At 53.6% G+C, this 17,244-nt stretch overlaps 1 protein-coding gene across 6 annotated transcripts in view; it reads right to left on the bottom strand.

The window, feature by feature from the left end:
* The window catches only part of OTOF (otoferlin), a 73,265-nt gene that overhangs the window by 45,157 nt on the left and 10,864 nt on the right, over nucleotides 1-17,244 (bottom strand). For all 6 annotated transcript variants that reach the window (XM_080686764.1, XM_080686759.1, XM_080686762.1 and 3 more), the window contains exons 2-3: nucleotides 16,093-16,151; nucleotides 5,374-5,462 (exon numbers count right to left, since the gene is read on the bottom strand). Coding sequence is in view for 5 of the 6 variants with exons in the window: in XM_080686759.1 (XP_080542885.1) it covers nucleotides 5,374-5,462; nucleotides 16,093-16,151 (148 nt within the window). In the remaining variant the exon portion in view is untranslated. The remainder of the gene's footprint in view (nucleotides 1-5,373; nucleotides 5,463-16,092; nucleotides 16,152-17,244) is intronic.

Here is a 17,244-nt window from a genome sequence, read left to right as displayed (position 1 = left end):
AGGAGGGACATCCCCAGAGGCTGTGAATGGTAGGGAAGGAGAGCGCGGGCTGGAGAGAGGAGGCTTGTTCAGGCTCCTAGCCCGGGCTGTGGAGGATGGCCCCACAGCCAGGGTGGCATGTCCAGGAGGACATGTGACCCCTGACAGCTGTGTGTGGTGTATGTGTGAGACCCATTTTCCCAGGAGTGCTCGAGGGCAGTGAGCAGGGGGATGTTCACAGACCAAGGAGACAGGGTGGAATGGTGCAGCCTTCTGTGCTCCGGGTACGTGGGCTCAGGGTTCCGCTGAGCCCCTGCAGAGCAGCGTCCAGACGCCCAGCGCAGAGGCTGTTGGGGAGGACTGGACCTGTGAGTAGCTCCTCCACGTTCAGCCTCCCTAACCGTGACCACTGGCGCATGCATCCCTGTTGGTCAGTGGTGATGCCCACCAGCGGGCATGCTGCAAGCTCCTTGAGGGCGAGGACCATGTGATGGCGGGATCCCCATACTCCCAGGGAGCGGCAGCCAGCGCTGTGAGGAGCAGTCTTGGAGTCGGAGGCTTTTGACGGGTTGGAAACCCAGCTCTGACACTCACCCTCTGGAGCTCAGAATCCCACCTACCAACCCACCTCCCTCCCTGAGGGCCACACTGTCCTCACCAGCAAGTTGCCTGCTTCCCAGGCAGTTCACTTGGGCTCTCAGTCCCAGTTCTCTCCGAACTTGGCAGAGGCGTCCTTTATAGGACCAACTGAGATCCTCTGTGCCGAACTCTCATCAGAGCTCGGAGCACACAGCGCTCAGAAAGCAGCCTGGTCATGGGCGGGAGTGGGGGAGGTGGGGGGTGGGGGGTGGGGGAGGTGTTCCTGTGAGTGTCTCCAGGACAGGGTTGGGTCCCCGTTTCAGCCTCTATTTGACATTTCCAGCACATCGGAGATCCCAGCATCTGCTGGCTGAATTAATGAACACAGTGGGTGCTCAATTAATGCGGAGTTGACTGGAACCCCATTCCACCCTGTGGTGTGGAGGTGCTGCTCTGGGAGAAGGGACTCAGAGAGCGGTCCCCACAGGCGACTCCGCAGGTGGATTAACACATGCACAGCCCTTCCTGTTGAAGACACTGAGGAGGGCATCCACAGTGTGTGAGAGTGGGGGGTGGGAGGTGGGGTAGGGAGGCTGGGGGTCATCTGGTGCTGCCCTTTGTTTATAGAGGAGGAAGGTGAGGAAGAGAAAACAGGAAGTGACATAGCGAATCAATGGCAGATCCAGGTGAGGGGAGGTATTGAGTGAATTTCCACTTAACAGGCAGGGAGTCCATGGAGGGAGGAAGTGGCAGGAGCAGCCACATTGGATGCATATGAAATGCTTCCCTCTGGAGCTCAGAGTCCCACCTACCAACCCACCTCCCTCCCTGAGGGCCGAACTGTCCACACCATTCCTCCCCTCTAAGCCTGAGTAGGCTTCTAGGAGCTTCTCTGACCTTGTTCCGCCATAAGGCTTCTTCTCTCGCAGCACCCTGGCCTATCTCCAGCTCGGGCAGTGCACAGAGACCATGGCTGGCCTGGGCTCAGGGGACCTGGACCCACGCCCCCCCCAGTTCAATTTTGTCTTTATAAAGTGAGGGAGGTGGGTTCCAGCTGCCGTGCTGTGTGGACATTCTAACAGACTACAGGCATGAAAGAACACCTGGTCTTCTTGCAGCCTCCCTCTTTTGGTTCTAACTCAGTGGTTCAAACTCCAACACGAAGGGTCATCTGGAGGGCCTGTTAAAACACAAAATACTGGCACCCACCCCCACCTGGTTGCACTGGCCAATGATTGATGGCTGGCTGGGGGAGGGGAAAGGCAGGCAACTTCATGGTGTACACACTCCCCCTATGGCCAATTTCAGGCTTCCCAGGGGGGAAGTGACTGAACTTGAACTTGGAGTTGAGAGAGACTTGCACCCAGCACATCTGCTCCAGCTCCAGCTCAGCTCCCGCTCCACCCCAGGGCATCTGATTCAGCAGGTGGGGCCAGAAAATGCGTGTTTCTGACAAGTTTCTGATGCTGATGATGCTGGCTGCCGGGTGGGGGGTGGGGGTGGGCACACTGAGAATTTTTCTGCTGCCCTTTGCTGACTGGAACTTCAGGCTCTTTGTTCCACGAGGAGCCCTTTAGCACCCCATGAAGGCGGGCACTCAGGGACATCCTTCCCTGGCAGATGCCCAGAAGGCAGAGGAAGGCCCAAGGACAAGCAGAGATGCTGCAAGGTGGCAAGACACCCCCAGGGGGCAGGATGGAGCTATTCCTCACAAGTGCCCAGAGAAGCCTCTGGCGCCTTCCAGGCCTAGCTAAGGTTAGAGTCTCACACCTTTAGACTTGGGAGCGGCCTGGAGGAGAGTGTGTCCAGCATTTTAGTAAGAAAGAGTCCCTCAAGAATCCTCAATGACCCGTTCTCAAGCCCCTGCCTGACTTCCCTCACGGGAGCTCACTGCCCCACAGCTACACTCACAGCTAGTCCACCTGCCACGGCTTTAATCACACCATCAGGCAAGGTCTGCCTTCTGGCAAACTCCCACCCTCCCCACTCCTCATGCCCTGGCCCAGGCCCTGGGCACACACAGATTAAACGCCATCCCTAGAGGGAGGCAGTGTAGACAGTGCACAGAGCCTGGGCTCTGAAGTCAGACAGAGGTGGTGTCTAAAGGGGATTCCACCGCCTGGCAGCTGTGTGACTTTGGCTAGTTTTCCAACCTCTCTGAGCCTCGCTTTTCCCCATCTGCCCAAAGAAGGTGATGCCACTTGCTTCGCTGTGCGGTGGTGAGAACACTCAAGTGAAACTCCTCTAACACTGCACACTCAGATGTGTGCACACCCTTCTCCCCTCAATGTGCAGCGGGGGGTGGGGGGGTGGGGGTAGGGGGTGGGGGGTGGGGGGAGCTGTCTGGAAAGCTCATGCAGGGCTGGTCTCCTTCGCAGGATGGGCTTTGGGGGCAGATGCACAGCCTCACGGAGCTGGGCCCCAACTCTAACCGGGAGGGTGGGGCTGGGACGCTGGGAGCCAGCGTGGCCAAAAGAATCAGCTTGTCACAGACGCGCATGGGGACTTTAACTCCTAACAGTTCCCCTCCACCTCCCTCAAACAAAAATAGAAAACAATATCCTTTGAAAGGGGCAATAGATATTGTCTTAGTCCTGTGTAAAGTATAAAGAAAAGCATTTTTATAAAACTTCGCTCTTCCTACAGGTCAGGTCTGTATCATACCATCTAAGCAAAAACAATGCTTGCTATAAAAACACAGCTTCTGTGAGCACCCAATCCTTAATACTGCTTCCAAAAGAACGGGGCCCTTCAGCCCCCCTCTATAGACAGGAGGGAAGCCCTGACTTGGGGGTACATGCTGACACCCCCCCACCCCCCGAGGCAAGCCCTCCCACCCCGGCTGCCCTTGTCCAGCCTGGCTGCAGAATCAGTGGGGTCTGCCTTTTGCCTCTGCTCTTCCGGGTGGGTCAGCATGGAGCAGCTGCCTGGGAGGCTGGGGCCCAGGGCAATGGTGGAAGGATGGGCTTAAGTGCCCCTGGAAAGTGGAGGTGTGAGGTCCTTCGCTCTGGGGCAAGGAGCACTGACCTGGGGTCAGCAGGTTGAAGACCTTGCTCTGCCCTGACCCTGCTGTGTGACCCTGGGCAAGGGCCCTCTCCAGGCCTCAATTTCCCCCAGGCTTGTTAGGTGAAGGAGCTGGGACCCAACCTTCTATCCCCTGACAACCTCCCCTATGGGGCCCGTCCAGATTACCCATCACAGAGGGGGCACCCCCACAGTGCCCACAGCTGCCCAGGAGGCCGGACTGTCCCCAGGGAGGATTCCCAGGTGATTAGCCAGCAGGGAGGGGGCTTAGCGCAGACAGCCTGCGGACTGGCCACAGTGGAGCTGCAACCAGGCACCAGGACCTGTCAATAATTCATCGCTTTCCCCCTGGGACCCGGTGTCAGGTGCCCGAGGCCTCCACTGCTATCCTGGCTCCTGCATTATTCAGGAGACCGGTGCCTGGGTCAGGCCACACACACACACACACACACACACACACCCCTGCCAAGGGTCCTGGACAGGCAGAGGGGAAGCACAAGACCCTCTGGACCCAATACTCGTCCTCACGGGGAAGTCCAAGGTTCCTGAAGGCAGGGCCAAGCGGACCAGGGGTCTCCTGGTCCCTGACTCGGACAATTTCTTCCTCCTCCCTGCAGCCCCTGGAACCACTGGGCGACGAGGGACCGGTTTCTAAGCCGCCCTCCACTTCTAGGACAAACGGGTTCCATTTCTCACACCATTTCATGTTTCTCCCAAATGCATCAGTCATGTGACTGATTCTCACCTGGAGTGCCCTCAAGTCTTCTGATTCCTGTTCCCAGATCCTCCCACCCCGGCACCCTCTGACTCACGGAGACGTGTATTTGTGCACTCAGACAAAGGCATCAGGGGCTTCCTGGGTGCAGGCACCACCCCAAGCAGTGGGTGTGGTTTTGCTGGTTAGTAAGCCCAGAGCAATTGGTTTTTGAACCCAAGGTAGGAATTGACATTTATTATATTTAGCCATCATTCCAGACTGTCAATAATTTATCGCTTTCCCCCTGGGACCCGGTGTCTGCTTTGGGCGACAAGCAGAATTCATTCAGAATTCTGCTTGTTGCCCAAAGAGAAGGACGGGAACTTTGACTGAACCTCTAGTAGTGACCATGCTCATGTGGTAGGTGCGCTTCATCGCAGAATGTAGACTCCATGCGGATAGGCACCTCCCTAGCCTCAGCACCTGGTTCTGTGCCTGACAGTAGGCACTCAGTAAACATTTGGGGGAATGAATGAAGAATAGACATCTACCTCATTTAACCCTCACAGCTTCCCTCTGAGGTAAGTACTTGTCCTTTTTAGACATGAGTGTGTTGAACTCGGAGATATTATGTAACCTGCCCAGGGCCACACGGCAGATGGCTGAGCTGGGACCCGAGATCAGGTTTGCCTGACTCCTCAACCATCGGACTTCACTGCCTCTGAGCTCTCGTCTTCCACAGGTGAGGCAAGTTTGCCCTCAAGGCTGCAGATGGTCTATTGGAGGATGTTATCAGCCATGACATTAACTTCTCAGATGGGTAAACTGTTGCCCAGTATAGTGTAAGGGGGAGACTTAAAGACGGAGACAGGAAGCTGTGACAGCACTGGGGACAGACGGAGTGAACAGGAGGGTGAGGTGTTCTAGACCGACAATGGTTTGGAGGGCTGGGGGACTCTGAGGACAACATGGGGGAGCAGGCAGAGGGGGTCTTTGAAGGACAATCTAGGGTAGGCTATGGGTGTGGGTCCCCCCACAGAGCAGGGCAGGCCCCCAGCCCCTTTGGCCCACCTCTCCTCCCACCCCATGCTTACTTGTTGCTGAAGACTTTGCTGTAGTTGAAGATCTGAATCTCGAGCACCTCATTGTTGTCGATGCTGCTGGCCACCGGCCACCGGAAGATCTGAGGAGAGAGGGATGGCTGTGGTCTTGGGTGGGCCTGACAGGAGGGGTGTGGGGACTTGGAGGGATCCCTGGTAAGCTAGCCCCTCCCATGGGCCCAATGCTGCCCAGGGGCAAGGTTCACATCTGGAGGCATGGGTGCTGTTGCCCACTTCTTTTTCAAAGAGGGGCTAAGAGGGGTCCGGTGACCTGCAGGAGGCCAGATGGGAAGTGGAAGAACCTAATGCTGACCAGGACTTCTGACTCTCAGCCCAGTGCTCCTTGCACTGCCTCCCAGCACCTGGGATGTGCTCATGAGTGGGTGATGCAACCAGGGGGCGCTCCAGGGCGACAGCAAGGACTGTGGGTTGTGAGCTTGGTTTTTGCCGTGTCTCCCATCAGAATCCTTTTGCCTGTCCAAGCTCTGCTCCGAGTGGGAAGTCCAGGATCCCCCTTTCCGGTTAAACCACCCCTGACACCGGCAATGTTAATTCTGGGGACAGATTTTAGTTGTTCCGTGTTCTGAGGGCCATGCCCACAGAAGAGAGACAGCCCACCTCACTGTTGGAGATTTACCTTCACCATTTATTTCTTGACTTCATTATTAAATCAATAATAATGATGAATAGGAATTTGAGTGGGATTTTTCCTGATGCCCCAGAAATGGCAGCAAGGGCCCAAAACAGAGGCTGAAGGTGCTAAGGTCCCCATCTTCTAAAGAGAGCCGCCAACAGGCAAAGCCAGGCACCTCCCTTAGGGCTTCCTCAACGGCCTGCTACCCCAACCATCACCCAGCCCTCCTCCTTCCTGGGATGAAACAGAGACTGGGGAAGGAAAGGTGGGAAGAATCCAGTCCTGAGTGCAGTGTTTTTGTGGCACTCTCCCGGGAGAATGGCTCAGAGGGTGGAGGAGCCACAGGAAGGGGGTCTGGCTGCAAGAAGTTCCCAGTGACATCTGCCTGGGCTGTGGACTCGCTGGCTTGTCCCCTAAGCCTCTTGGGAGGCCCACGGGGCACCTTGGGCCAGGCCATTGGCCATGGAGGAGCCTGGTGCGCCCCTGCTGGGTGGATGGTGTATGTGGTTTTCGCTCTATGGGCCAGGTGGGCGCTGGGAAGGGTGGTCAGACTGGAGCTGCCCTGCTGAAGTCCACCCAAGGCTGCCTCCCAGGGGAGTCCTGAGCTTGGATCAGGCAGTGATGCTGTGCTTCTCCAGGCAGGAGTGGAGTGGGGTGGGGTGGGGTGGGGTGGGGTGGGGTGGAGCCAGAGCTCCTGGCTGGGAAACCACATGGTGTGGCGGGACACTGAGGTCCTCCCAGAACCCATGCAATGCTGTCCTAGGAGACAGCCAGCGTTTGCAGGCCTGTCACCATGAGGGCTTCTAGAGCTGTCACTCACAAGGAGGGGCCACATCTGTGGCACAGAACAAGAATCGGACCCCATCTCACCCCAGCTGGAATGGGAGGAGATGTGGAGGACCTGAGTAGGCATCCCTGTCCCACTCTGTCTTGAGCCACAAGCCTGAGAAACGAGAGAAGACCGGGCGTATAGAGCATGACAGATTGGAGTAGTAAACCCTTCTGAACTTGCCTTTGAATAACGGAAAATGACCAGAAAACCCTGAGGTCTCCTCAAACTGCACTGAGCCATGGCATCACGGGGGAGTTTGACAGAGCAGTGGAAGGCAGGGACTTGTAAATTTCGTTTCATTTTTATACCCCATTGACTTCAGACTGCTCAGTAGGCCAGAGAGAAGTAATCACGATGGTAACAATAGCTGCCATGTACAGAGAACTTTTTACTATGCTGGGGGGCTGAATGCTTTAGGTGCATTAATTCATTTAGTCTTTGCGACAACCCAAGAGGCTGGCAATGTGTCCTCTGCTGTAGAGACGGAAGCTCGGGCTCAGAGAAGCAGCAGGATCTAACCCTTGGTCGTTAGTGGTAGAGCAGGACCTGGGGGGCTTCCGGGAGCCCAGCCTACAAGTCTGCCATTTCAAAGCCATGCTTCCTTCTCCCAGTCTGGGGGACACAGGCCAGTCTGGAAGGTCACTTCCAATGTGGGTCAAGACTATCTCAGAAAAATAGCCTTCATGTCCTCCCTCTCTGGACTGGCCAAGTCCCAGGGAGGCCCCTGATACCACCCCCTGCACCCCTCCCCTTGCCCTGTGGTCAGTTGGAACTGCAGGAGAGGGAGGAAGAAGCAGAGAAGGGAGGGGTTGGGGAGGGGAGGGCTCTGAGCAGGGCTTTGGACTGGAAGGAAGAGGGCAGGTGAGGGGAGCCTGGCGCAGCCGGCCTGGCCCACAGGCCCCGTTAAGCAGCTCCTGCTCCAGCTGCCTGGCTGCTTCCAGCTCAGCGGAGCATGCGGCTTGCTTAATGAAGTTAATGAAGTTGCTTTTGTTGGGCTTCGGGGAAATAAACAAGCGCATGAAGGCCGGAATCAGTAGCTCGGTGCTGAGGGGAGAGGGCTGGGGAGCCACCAAGCTTTCCGTTTTCTTGGGATGAAGGGGCAGGGGTGTTTGGGTTTGGGCCTTGAAAGGAGAGAAAGATGAGAAGAAACAGGAGAGGGCGTTAGAGGAAGAGGGTGTTGAAAATGACATTAACTGGGTGAAGCCAGAAGTCACTTTGAGGAAGAGACCTGCAGAAGGACGCTGCTTGTGACTTGTGTTTGCCCATCACCACTGCCTTGCCCAGCGATGGAGAACGCATGGGCCACAAGGCCCCGCAGGAGGGAAAAGCTGCTCATCCTTAGCCAGTTTGCAGACAGGGAGAGGGGAGGGGGGCCTCTGACTGGAGATGAGACTCCAGAGGAAGCAGGCGGATATGTGGCTCGGAGCCCTTTAAGGAATGTTTCCAGGAAGGAGCCCAAGAGGAGAGAACACGAGCAAGGAACTCCTAGAGGCGGCCGGGGTCCGGGTGGTCACGATGGACGCCAGAGACTGAACCCTCCTCAGGGCTTTCATGACGAGAGGAAGGAGAGGCTTGAGTGTCCCATACGCTTCTTTCGCTGCTGGCTTCCTCCCCCTTGAATATTCTTCCCTCTCCCCACGCTCTCCTCCCCATTTTCCATCCACCTACACTCCCCCAGGTCTCGCCATTTCCCTTCTCTCCTGTTTGCTTCTCTGTTATCACCCCATCATTTCAACCCTATATTAGATTCTCCCTCTCTCTCTCTCTCTCTCTCTCCACCCCATCCCCCCTCCTAGGCCAGCACCTAGCAGAGGTTCTCAAGTTGCACATTAGAATCACATCTGGAACCTTTAAGAAATCCCAAGGCCCACCCAGCACCTGAGACTGATTAACCGGAGTCTCTGCGTGGGGTCCAGGTGTCAGTATGGTGAGAGCTCCCATGTGGGGCCAAGTTTGAGGAGCACTGCTCAAGGGAAGACCTTCCTGGTGGAGGCAAGCGTCAGCTCCCCACTCCAACCCACCTGCCCTCTCCCGCTGGGGTTTGGATCAGGCAGGACTTTGCAACCTGAACCAGCCTCCTAGCTCCAGGGAAGTGACTTAAGGACAGGACTTGGGGCCCAGGGCGCTCTTTACTGCCTCCATTTGGCCCCTTTAGAGGCAGAGGCACGGGCTGTGGCTTGGTTTGAATTTTTCTTGGCTGAGGGGTTGCAGGAGCCCTGGGAGTACGGGGCTGTGACCCAGTTCTCCAGCTCCAGACGTGGCCGTGACCTGGCTGGCCAGGGCGGCAGAGTTCTGCACCCTATCGGCCCAGCAATCTAGGACTTTATGGAAAGGTTTCCCTGATGCAGGCTGGAGAATGACCTGGGTTATCCTAGGTTCATCGACCGGGTCTGGAATGACCTAAATTGGCAGGACAATACCCTTAAAAAGACAGTCTTCTAGATTTTGGAGAGGAAAATCTCAGGGTGTGTTGCAAAGCTTAGGGTACAATGGGAAGAGACTGTCTTGGGAATTTAAAGACTTAAGACTCAACATGGGTTTATTCTTTCACTTGGCCAAGCCAATGATGAACCAGACAGGCACACTCCTGGCTCCTCAGGGCTCGCAGCCCAGGACTTCCAGGTAAATGCAAAGTGTGCAGATGAGATCCCCTTGACCCTCCACCCCAAGGGCTCAGAAGGCCATTGTCCCTCTTTGTTCTGGGTCCATCTCCCCACTAGACTGAGCCCCCTGAGGGCAGGAATGCGTCTTGTCCATTTTGCAAGTGGCCACAGGCTCTGGAATCAGATGAACTTGGGTTCACACCCTGAAGTGGCTACTTATCACCTGGGATGACGCCCCGCCCCTCGTAAAGCTCTCAGCCGGTCCTGCCACATGCCGAGCACTCAGCAAGGAGCAGCTGCTTTTCTTTCTCTTCCTACAGGGGCTATTGTCATCTGGCCGCTCCTGTGGGGTCTGGGCACATGGGGCCTGGCTTAGAGCCAAACTGGCTTGACGTGGGTCTGGTGTGGCCAGTCCTGTTTCTCCAGGGCAGGGCCTCTGCTGGCTGCTGGCCTGGCAAAGCCTCTCTCTCTCTCTCTCTCTCTCTCTCTCTCTCTCTCTCTCTCTCTCTCTCTCTCCAGCGCTGTACATTAAATGCAGGATCTCAGGTTCCAGCCTCTGGGAAAGGAGACACCGCATCCAGGCTCTGTTTCCACCCATTGTTGTCCGGAGCATTGTTTTCCCTCCTCCCACTCAGCCCATCCTGCCGCAGCCCCTCGCATCCTTGTCTGAGTCGAGGAAGGGATTTGCTTTCCTGTCTTTTATTTCATTTTTCAGCCATGCAACCATTCTGTAAGGCAAGCGGAGCAGGGCGTATAGCCCATTTTACAGAAGGGGAACCCGAGGCCCAGAGAGGCTGAGTGGCCAGCCCGGGGTCACAGAGTCGATCAATACCTCAGTGAGGACTGTAGCCCAGGGCTCATGACTCGCAGCCAGTGCTTTGTACTAGTGAGCTGGTGCCAAGGGCCGCAGGCACAGTAAGGATGAGAAAAGGGGTTTCTGGGAAGCCCAGAGGCCTGCAGGGGTTTTGTGAGGAGCAGCTGAGGTTCCTTTCCAAGCTTGTTCCAGGGCCACTGACAGTCTGGTTCCTTCGGGGCCAGCCAGGAAGTTCAGGCTGCTCCAGGCTGGGGAGACAGGCGCAAGCCTGGGTGCAGCTCCCCTGGGCCCTCCCTGAGCAGGGGAGGGAGGCTGGCCTCTCCTGCTTTGTGGGGTGTGCACTACTGACCGGTGCTGGCCAGGCGTGGCCACTTCTCAGAGGGAGAAATGGAAGCGAGGGGTGGGGGGGTGGAGAGACTCCCACCCAACAAAGCCTCGCGGGGTGGCCAGGCCCAGGAGTAGCTACATCCAGGGGAGGCTTCAAATCAAACCTGGGAGTGAACTTTGAACCCTGGCTTTGCCACTCAGCTCTGCCACGGGGGGGGGGGGGTGGGGGTATGGGGGGGGGGGGGAAGGGACGGGGGGGACTCGTGTTCTTGGAGCCTGCGTTTCATCCCCTGCAGGTGGAGGTTGGGTGGAGGAGGACTCGCTCAGGAAGCAGCTCAGTGCTGCTGCTGCTGGAAGCTGCTGTCATGATCCTCTGATGGCTGTTGGGGAGGTGGGGGGGAGTGCCAGAGGGTCCTGAGCGCCCCAAGTCATTTAGCATCCTTGCCCCCATTCCGCTGAGTGCCAGGGGTCGCCCCTGTGACAACCAGAAACTCCCCTGTCCGCCCCTGGGTGAGCAGGACCTTTCCCAGGAGAGAACCGCTTCTCCCCGTCTCAGGGCTCCTCTCTGACAGTGGCACGTGCTTTTGCTCATCCCTGCTTAGCTGCCGCCCCTTCCCTGGTCTCTCCGTACTGGCACAGGGCTGCCCATGCCCAAGTTCCTGCCCGAATCTTCATGGGCTGTTGAGCCTGGGCCTGGCACACACTAGGTGCTAGACCGCGGTCCCATGCTGGGGGCCGCATGGACTGGCTCTCCAGCTGCCCAAGCCAGATAGCACTGGGAAGGACACAATGATTAACTCGAATGTCATGTATACCTGTGGCTCAGGTGTCCCAGGGCGCAGTTAATGGAAAGGAGTGGCAGTGCCCTTGGAGGGGCATCAGGTTGCTCACTGGCTGGAGGCCTGGGTGGACATGTCCCCTGGGAGACTTGGTGAGGGGGAGGGAGTCGGGTGCTTTGCCTGACCAACTGCAGGCAGAGGCCCAGGGAGGCAGGACTGTGGGAGAGTGGGCCAACCAGCCGCTTCCTCTCGGGGCCCCGATGGAGGAAATAAGGAGAGGAAGAGGATGGATAGGTTGTGTAGTGGGGCATGCCTGAGGCCAAGACAACTGGCTGAGTACCCAGCAATGGGTCTATAGCAGAGGTGGGCAAACTTTTTGACTCGAGGGCCACAATGGGTTCTTAAACTGGACCGGAGGGCCAGAACAAAAGCATGGATGGAGTGTTTGTGTGAACTAATATAAATTCAAAGTAAAGGAGCGGAGGGGAGAGCAAGAGAACCCTCCGCTCTTTCGGCTCCGCGGGCCTGATAGAACAGCCAAACGGGCCGGATCCAGCCTGCGGGCCGTAGTTTGTCCACGGCTGGTCTATAGTCACAATAATCCCTCATTTTGTGAATCATTTTACAAAGAGACTTCATAGCATCAGCATCCCCATTTGACAGATGTGGGTACTGAGGCTTAGAAACTGAGGCAGAAATTCACACCCCCAGGAAGGAGAGAAGGCCAGAGCAGAACTCTCCTCGGAGAAGGCACAGCCTGTGCTGTAGTGATCAATGGTTGCTCCAGAGCCCGGTGAGAAGGTCGAGGCCTTGCTCCCTGGGGCCTGTAGCTCTGGGCCTATGTATGGACACGATTGTGGGATGGGCCCAGGGTGAGGAGGAGACAGAGGTTCTGAGTGGCCCCTCAGCATGGTGTCTGCTCAGCTAAATGCCAGCCGCAGAGGGAACAGTCTGCCATAGGCCCTTCCAGGTCCAAACCCAGCCAGATGTAAGAGCCAGAACTGGAAAGGAGGGGTGAGCTATAATGGGGTTCACATCAGAGCTTCTGCTTTGTGCCAAGATGGTGACTTGAGACTGTCGGTTCTTGCCCCAAAGTCAACCTGGAGGAATTGCAGAAGCAAGAGGGCAATATGGATTCCAGGAAACAGCAAACGAATCGGTAAACAGATCAGAGAAGCTCAGGGAGACCGAGAGCTGTTTGACTGTGTGGGTGGATGGAGGCTGACCCTGGGCCGGGGTGAATGGAAGCGACAGTGGGAGAACAGGTCAGAGGAAATCTTTGTGCCTCTGCCCTTACCTCTCCCCGGCATTACCTTGGGGCGCTCACTGCTTGCTCCTTAACGGATAACGTTGGGATAATAGCCTTGTTGGGATGGGAATTGATGAAAATAGGTGTTGACAGAAAAGCTGCTCATACCTTCTCTCAGTAAACCCACACAGCTAGTTTGATAAAAAGCTAGACTGCCTTCTGTCAACCATGTTTCTCCTGAAAGGCTCAGAGATGAGGCCCCGACTCTCTCTGGTGACTGGGGCCCCTCTGGTGCGCATCCCACCCATCAAGCCCTAGAAACAGACACAGCCAGCCTTTGGAGACTTGTGACCAACGGAGTAGCTGACACCTGAGGGACGTGAACAGGCAAGTAAAGAGCCACTTGGAGACGCCCTCTCCTACAAAGGAGGCAACACGCTGAACAGATATGCCAGCTGGAGCAGGGTCATGAGAACCAACAGACCATAAAGAAATATATTAGCAATGAAATAAGGACAAGGAATCATAAAGAAGTACAAATTAGTAAACTCAGAAGATCAATCTGAAGAACTCCCTCAGAAGACAGCAGGAAGTTAGATAGACCAAAAAATATAAAAGCTAAGAAATCACAGCTAGAAACAGAAGTACTGACATCTGATAGTAGGGGCTCGCCAAGGAGAGAATTATAGAAAAAACGGAATGGAAGGAATATTTGAAAAAAATAATGGAGATAGAATTTTCTATAATAAACGAAGGATAAAAGGGCTCACAAATTAGTGCAAAACAGTAAAGATAAGGAAATGTAAAATCAGAAGCATTATAATAAAATTTAAGAATATCAAAGATAAAGGGATTACACTTTTTTTTTCCCCAGAGAGAAAGAAAATGTCATCCATAAAGTGACAAGAATCAGATGGCCATCAGCCTTCTCAATAGCAACATGGGATGATATTTTTGAGGTTGTGAAAGAACTCTGAACCCAGAGTTTTATGTCTAGTGAAACTCATTCAAATTGGAAGAAATAAGGAAAAATATTCTCAGAGTTATAAAGCTTTAATTATGTTACACAAAGACCCAAACTAAATGCTTTTGGAGGAAGTAGTTGAATAAGAAGAAAAACAAGTCCAGGAAGAGAGAATAATACTTTATTTATTTATTTAAGCTATCAATTGGGATACATAATCATTTACTTGGGTAACTACCTTGAAAACAAAAATAGAATGTATAACTTTCAAACTAACAGAAGAAAACATGATTTATTCAATGGAAAACTGGAAAGGAGAAAATAGCAAACAAAAGTACAGTAAATGAAAAATATAAAATAAGATGGTGGTAGAAATAAGCCTTATTAACAGTCACAATCACACTAGATGTAAATGGATGAAACTAATCAACTAAAACACAAAGACTCTCATATTGGGTATGAAAATAAGGTCTAGTAATACATGCCCCAAGAAGACACACTTGTATTTAAAAACACAGAAATATTAAAAATAAAAGATGACAAGAAAATAAAAGTGTTGAAAAGATATACCAGGCAAATGAACCAAAATAAGTTGAGATAGCAATCCTAGTAATGGACAAAATAGAAATTAAGGTAAAACACATCCCAAGAGTCAAAAAGGGATATTAAATAACAGTAAAAGGAAAAATAGACAAGAAGATACAGCCACCGTGAGCACATAGGCAACCAGTAAGAGTTTCAAAATACATCAAGCAACAACTGATGGAATTGTAGAGAGAAATATATAAATCAACAATTATAATTGGCAGTTCTATTACAATCAGTTTTGAAAATGATAGCTCAAGCAGAGAAAAACAAGCAGAAAATAGAATAACCTAACTGATAAGCTTGAGCTTGTATAAAATAACATACGCTTCAGCTTATATTGCACTATATAGAGAACACTACACTTAACATATTCCGTTTAAGCTGGGGAAGCATTTATGACCATGAATTAGGTCATAACAGAAGTCTCAATAAATTCCATAGAATTAATAGCATATAAACTATGTGCTTGGATAGTAATGCAATAAAACTAGAAATGAATTAAATAAAGAGCTAAAACATCATATGTATTTGGAAACTAAATAATATATAACTCTTGGGTGTAAAAATCATGAGGGTGGGGTGGGAGAGGTCAATGAGGGAAAAAGGGGACATATATAATATTTTCAACAATAAAGATTAAAAACAAACAAAAAAGAAAGAAAGAAAATCATAGGGGAATGTAAGAAATATTTAAAACTGCATGATAATGAAAGCACTACCTACTGGGGGAGTGTGTAAGTGAAACGTGTAGGGTGACCAACCCATCCTGGGTTGACCAGGACTGTTCCAGTTTTGGCTCTGAAGGTCTGTGTCCCAGGCAAACTAGGATGGTGCTCACCCTCATATGTGTTGGGTGTGTCCCATGGAGCACTGTGCCGCAGGTAGAAGCAACAGGTTGGCACCAGGGGTGGGCAAACTTTTTGACTCGAGGGCCACAATGGGTTCTTAAACTGGACCGGAGGGCCGGAACAAAAGCATGGATGGAGTGTTTGTGTGAACTAATATAAATTCAAAGTAAAGGAGCAGAGGGGAGAGCAAGAGATCCGGATAGAACAGCCGGATCCGGCCCGCGGGCCGTAGTTTGCCCACGGCTGGCATAGCCGGAAGGATGGAACTTAACTATGGTGCTCAGTGGGACAAAATATATAACACAGCAACATTTAAGTAAACATAAATTACATGCTCACAAAACAACGGTAATCTTGTAAGAGCACCCAGGAAACCAAGAGATACACCTTAAATGCATTAGAATGGTTGTATATGGAGGGAAGGAATGTGGGAATAAAAGAGAATGCACACACACATACATGCAGACATGCATAGAAACAAGAGAGGGCCTTGTAGGGACCAATGAGACAATGGGCCATACACGAGGGGAAAACATAACCCTCTGAACCTGAGGTTCAAAAGGGAAAAAAAATGCTTTCCTGGGAGACTGTGGGAAGGGCACCCCAGCTCCTAGAGAGAAAGGGGTGAGGTTCCTGTGAGGCTGGCTTTGTTGGAAGGCGGGTGGGTTAGCCTGGGCCCTCCACAAACCCAGGGGACACGGGGAGCAAAGCCCCTCCCCTAGGTCTGCTGGGCCCCGAGCTGAGGCTCACTCTGAGGCCTTCGGCACCAGTGGGCCCCTTGCTAGAGAGAACCAGAGGCCCTGCCTGGCAGCAGGCGGGGGTCAGCGGCCCTCATGGGGCTCTCTTGGGCAGCAGTGCCTGAATGGGGCCTGGTTGGCGGGGTGCGGGGGGGGGGGGGGAGTTGTGCAGGGAGGTGGGGGGAGCAGAGGGAGGCTCCCTCCCAGGAAGCAAACTAGAGAAAGCAGCCGGGAGCAAACCGGCCTCCCAGGATTTGGGGCCAGCGCACCCCCAGGAGCCAGGGAGGTGCTGTTCCCCTCGGGGCGCAGGGCTTGAGCTGCCCCGGCGAGAATCCTACCTCATCGAAGTCAGCCACATCCTCGCAGTTCTCCAGGACCCGGGAGTGGAAGGACTGCCCTGGGTGGGAAAGAGGAGAGTTCAGAGTCAGACCTCCCTGGGCAAGAAGCTTGGGCTTGGACCTCTGGACCTGAAAGTCGTCATGACAACATTGGGGACCTCATGTCTGTGGGCGCTCCCCTGGGCGGGGCAGTTTCCGCAGGGTCTGTCTGACCTCAGCAGCCTCCTGAGGCAGGCAGGTCAATGCCGGCTGGCCTTTAGCTGCGTTTTATAAACGGGGAACTGAATGCAGGAAGGCCCAAGGCTGGTTAGACGTGTGGGGAGGGGCTGCGCCCGGGATAATGAGGAAGAGGCGATAAAGCAGAAGCTACAGGCACAGAAAATAGATGTGAAGGAGACCGATGGGAAAGAAAGACTCTTTAGCACTAGCCGGGGACAAAACAAACGCCGAAAAAGAAAAACCTCAACAACCAACTGCGAGGCAGCCAGGGGAGAAGAGGGAAGCAGGAGACGCGATGCCTGAGCTTCTTTTCATTTTCCCCACGGATAGCAGGCAATATACACTGAGAATCAGGCGAGCGCTTCTGGGCACTGGGGGTCCCCCCAGCACCTGCCCTCTGAGTGACCAAAGGCCTCTCATGCTAGAAGGTCACAATGAACTTCGGATGTGGCTGTGCTCAGGGGTCTCCCGGAGTGAAAATTAAGCAACTCAGTGGGTGGGGGCGGGGGACCGTCCAAGACCGTGCCGGGTTCAGCACTAAAGCCTGCCCTACTGGCGTGTTTGCAATAGCCTCTTAGAGAGGATGGGAAACGCAGTAAAATTAGCCGTTGTAGAACTTACACACGAGGGCTGTTTCAAAACGCAATAAAACCTCACTGCCATAAGCCCTGGAGATTTAAATGTGGTGAATATTGTCAAACAGACTGAGTTAAATTTTACCTCTAGATATTTTTTTAAAGAAAGGATTTGCTGAAACAAATCAAACCAATCATACAGAAACAGCGGAAAGGCCAATTTACTAAGGAAACAGAAAGCCTGAGGGATTTGCAGAAAGCCGCCTTTTATGGGGTTTGTATAGACAGTGGCAGGGATCATTGCGGGGCAGGGGGGGCATTTCTATTCACTGGGACAGAGCCAGGGGGACCTCTGCCT

The sequence above is a fragment of the Plecotus auritus genome (genome assembly GCF_963455305.1).
Source record: "Plecotus auritus genome assembly, chromosome: 8".
Lineage (NCBI taxonomy): Eukaryota > Metazoa > Chordata > Mammalia > Chiroptera > Vespertilionidae > Plecotus > Plecotus auritus.
The sequence above is the reverse complement of the archived record's forward strand: the minus strand, read 5'-3'. Positions and strand labels throughout refer to the sequence as shown.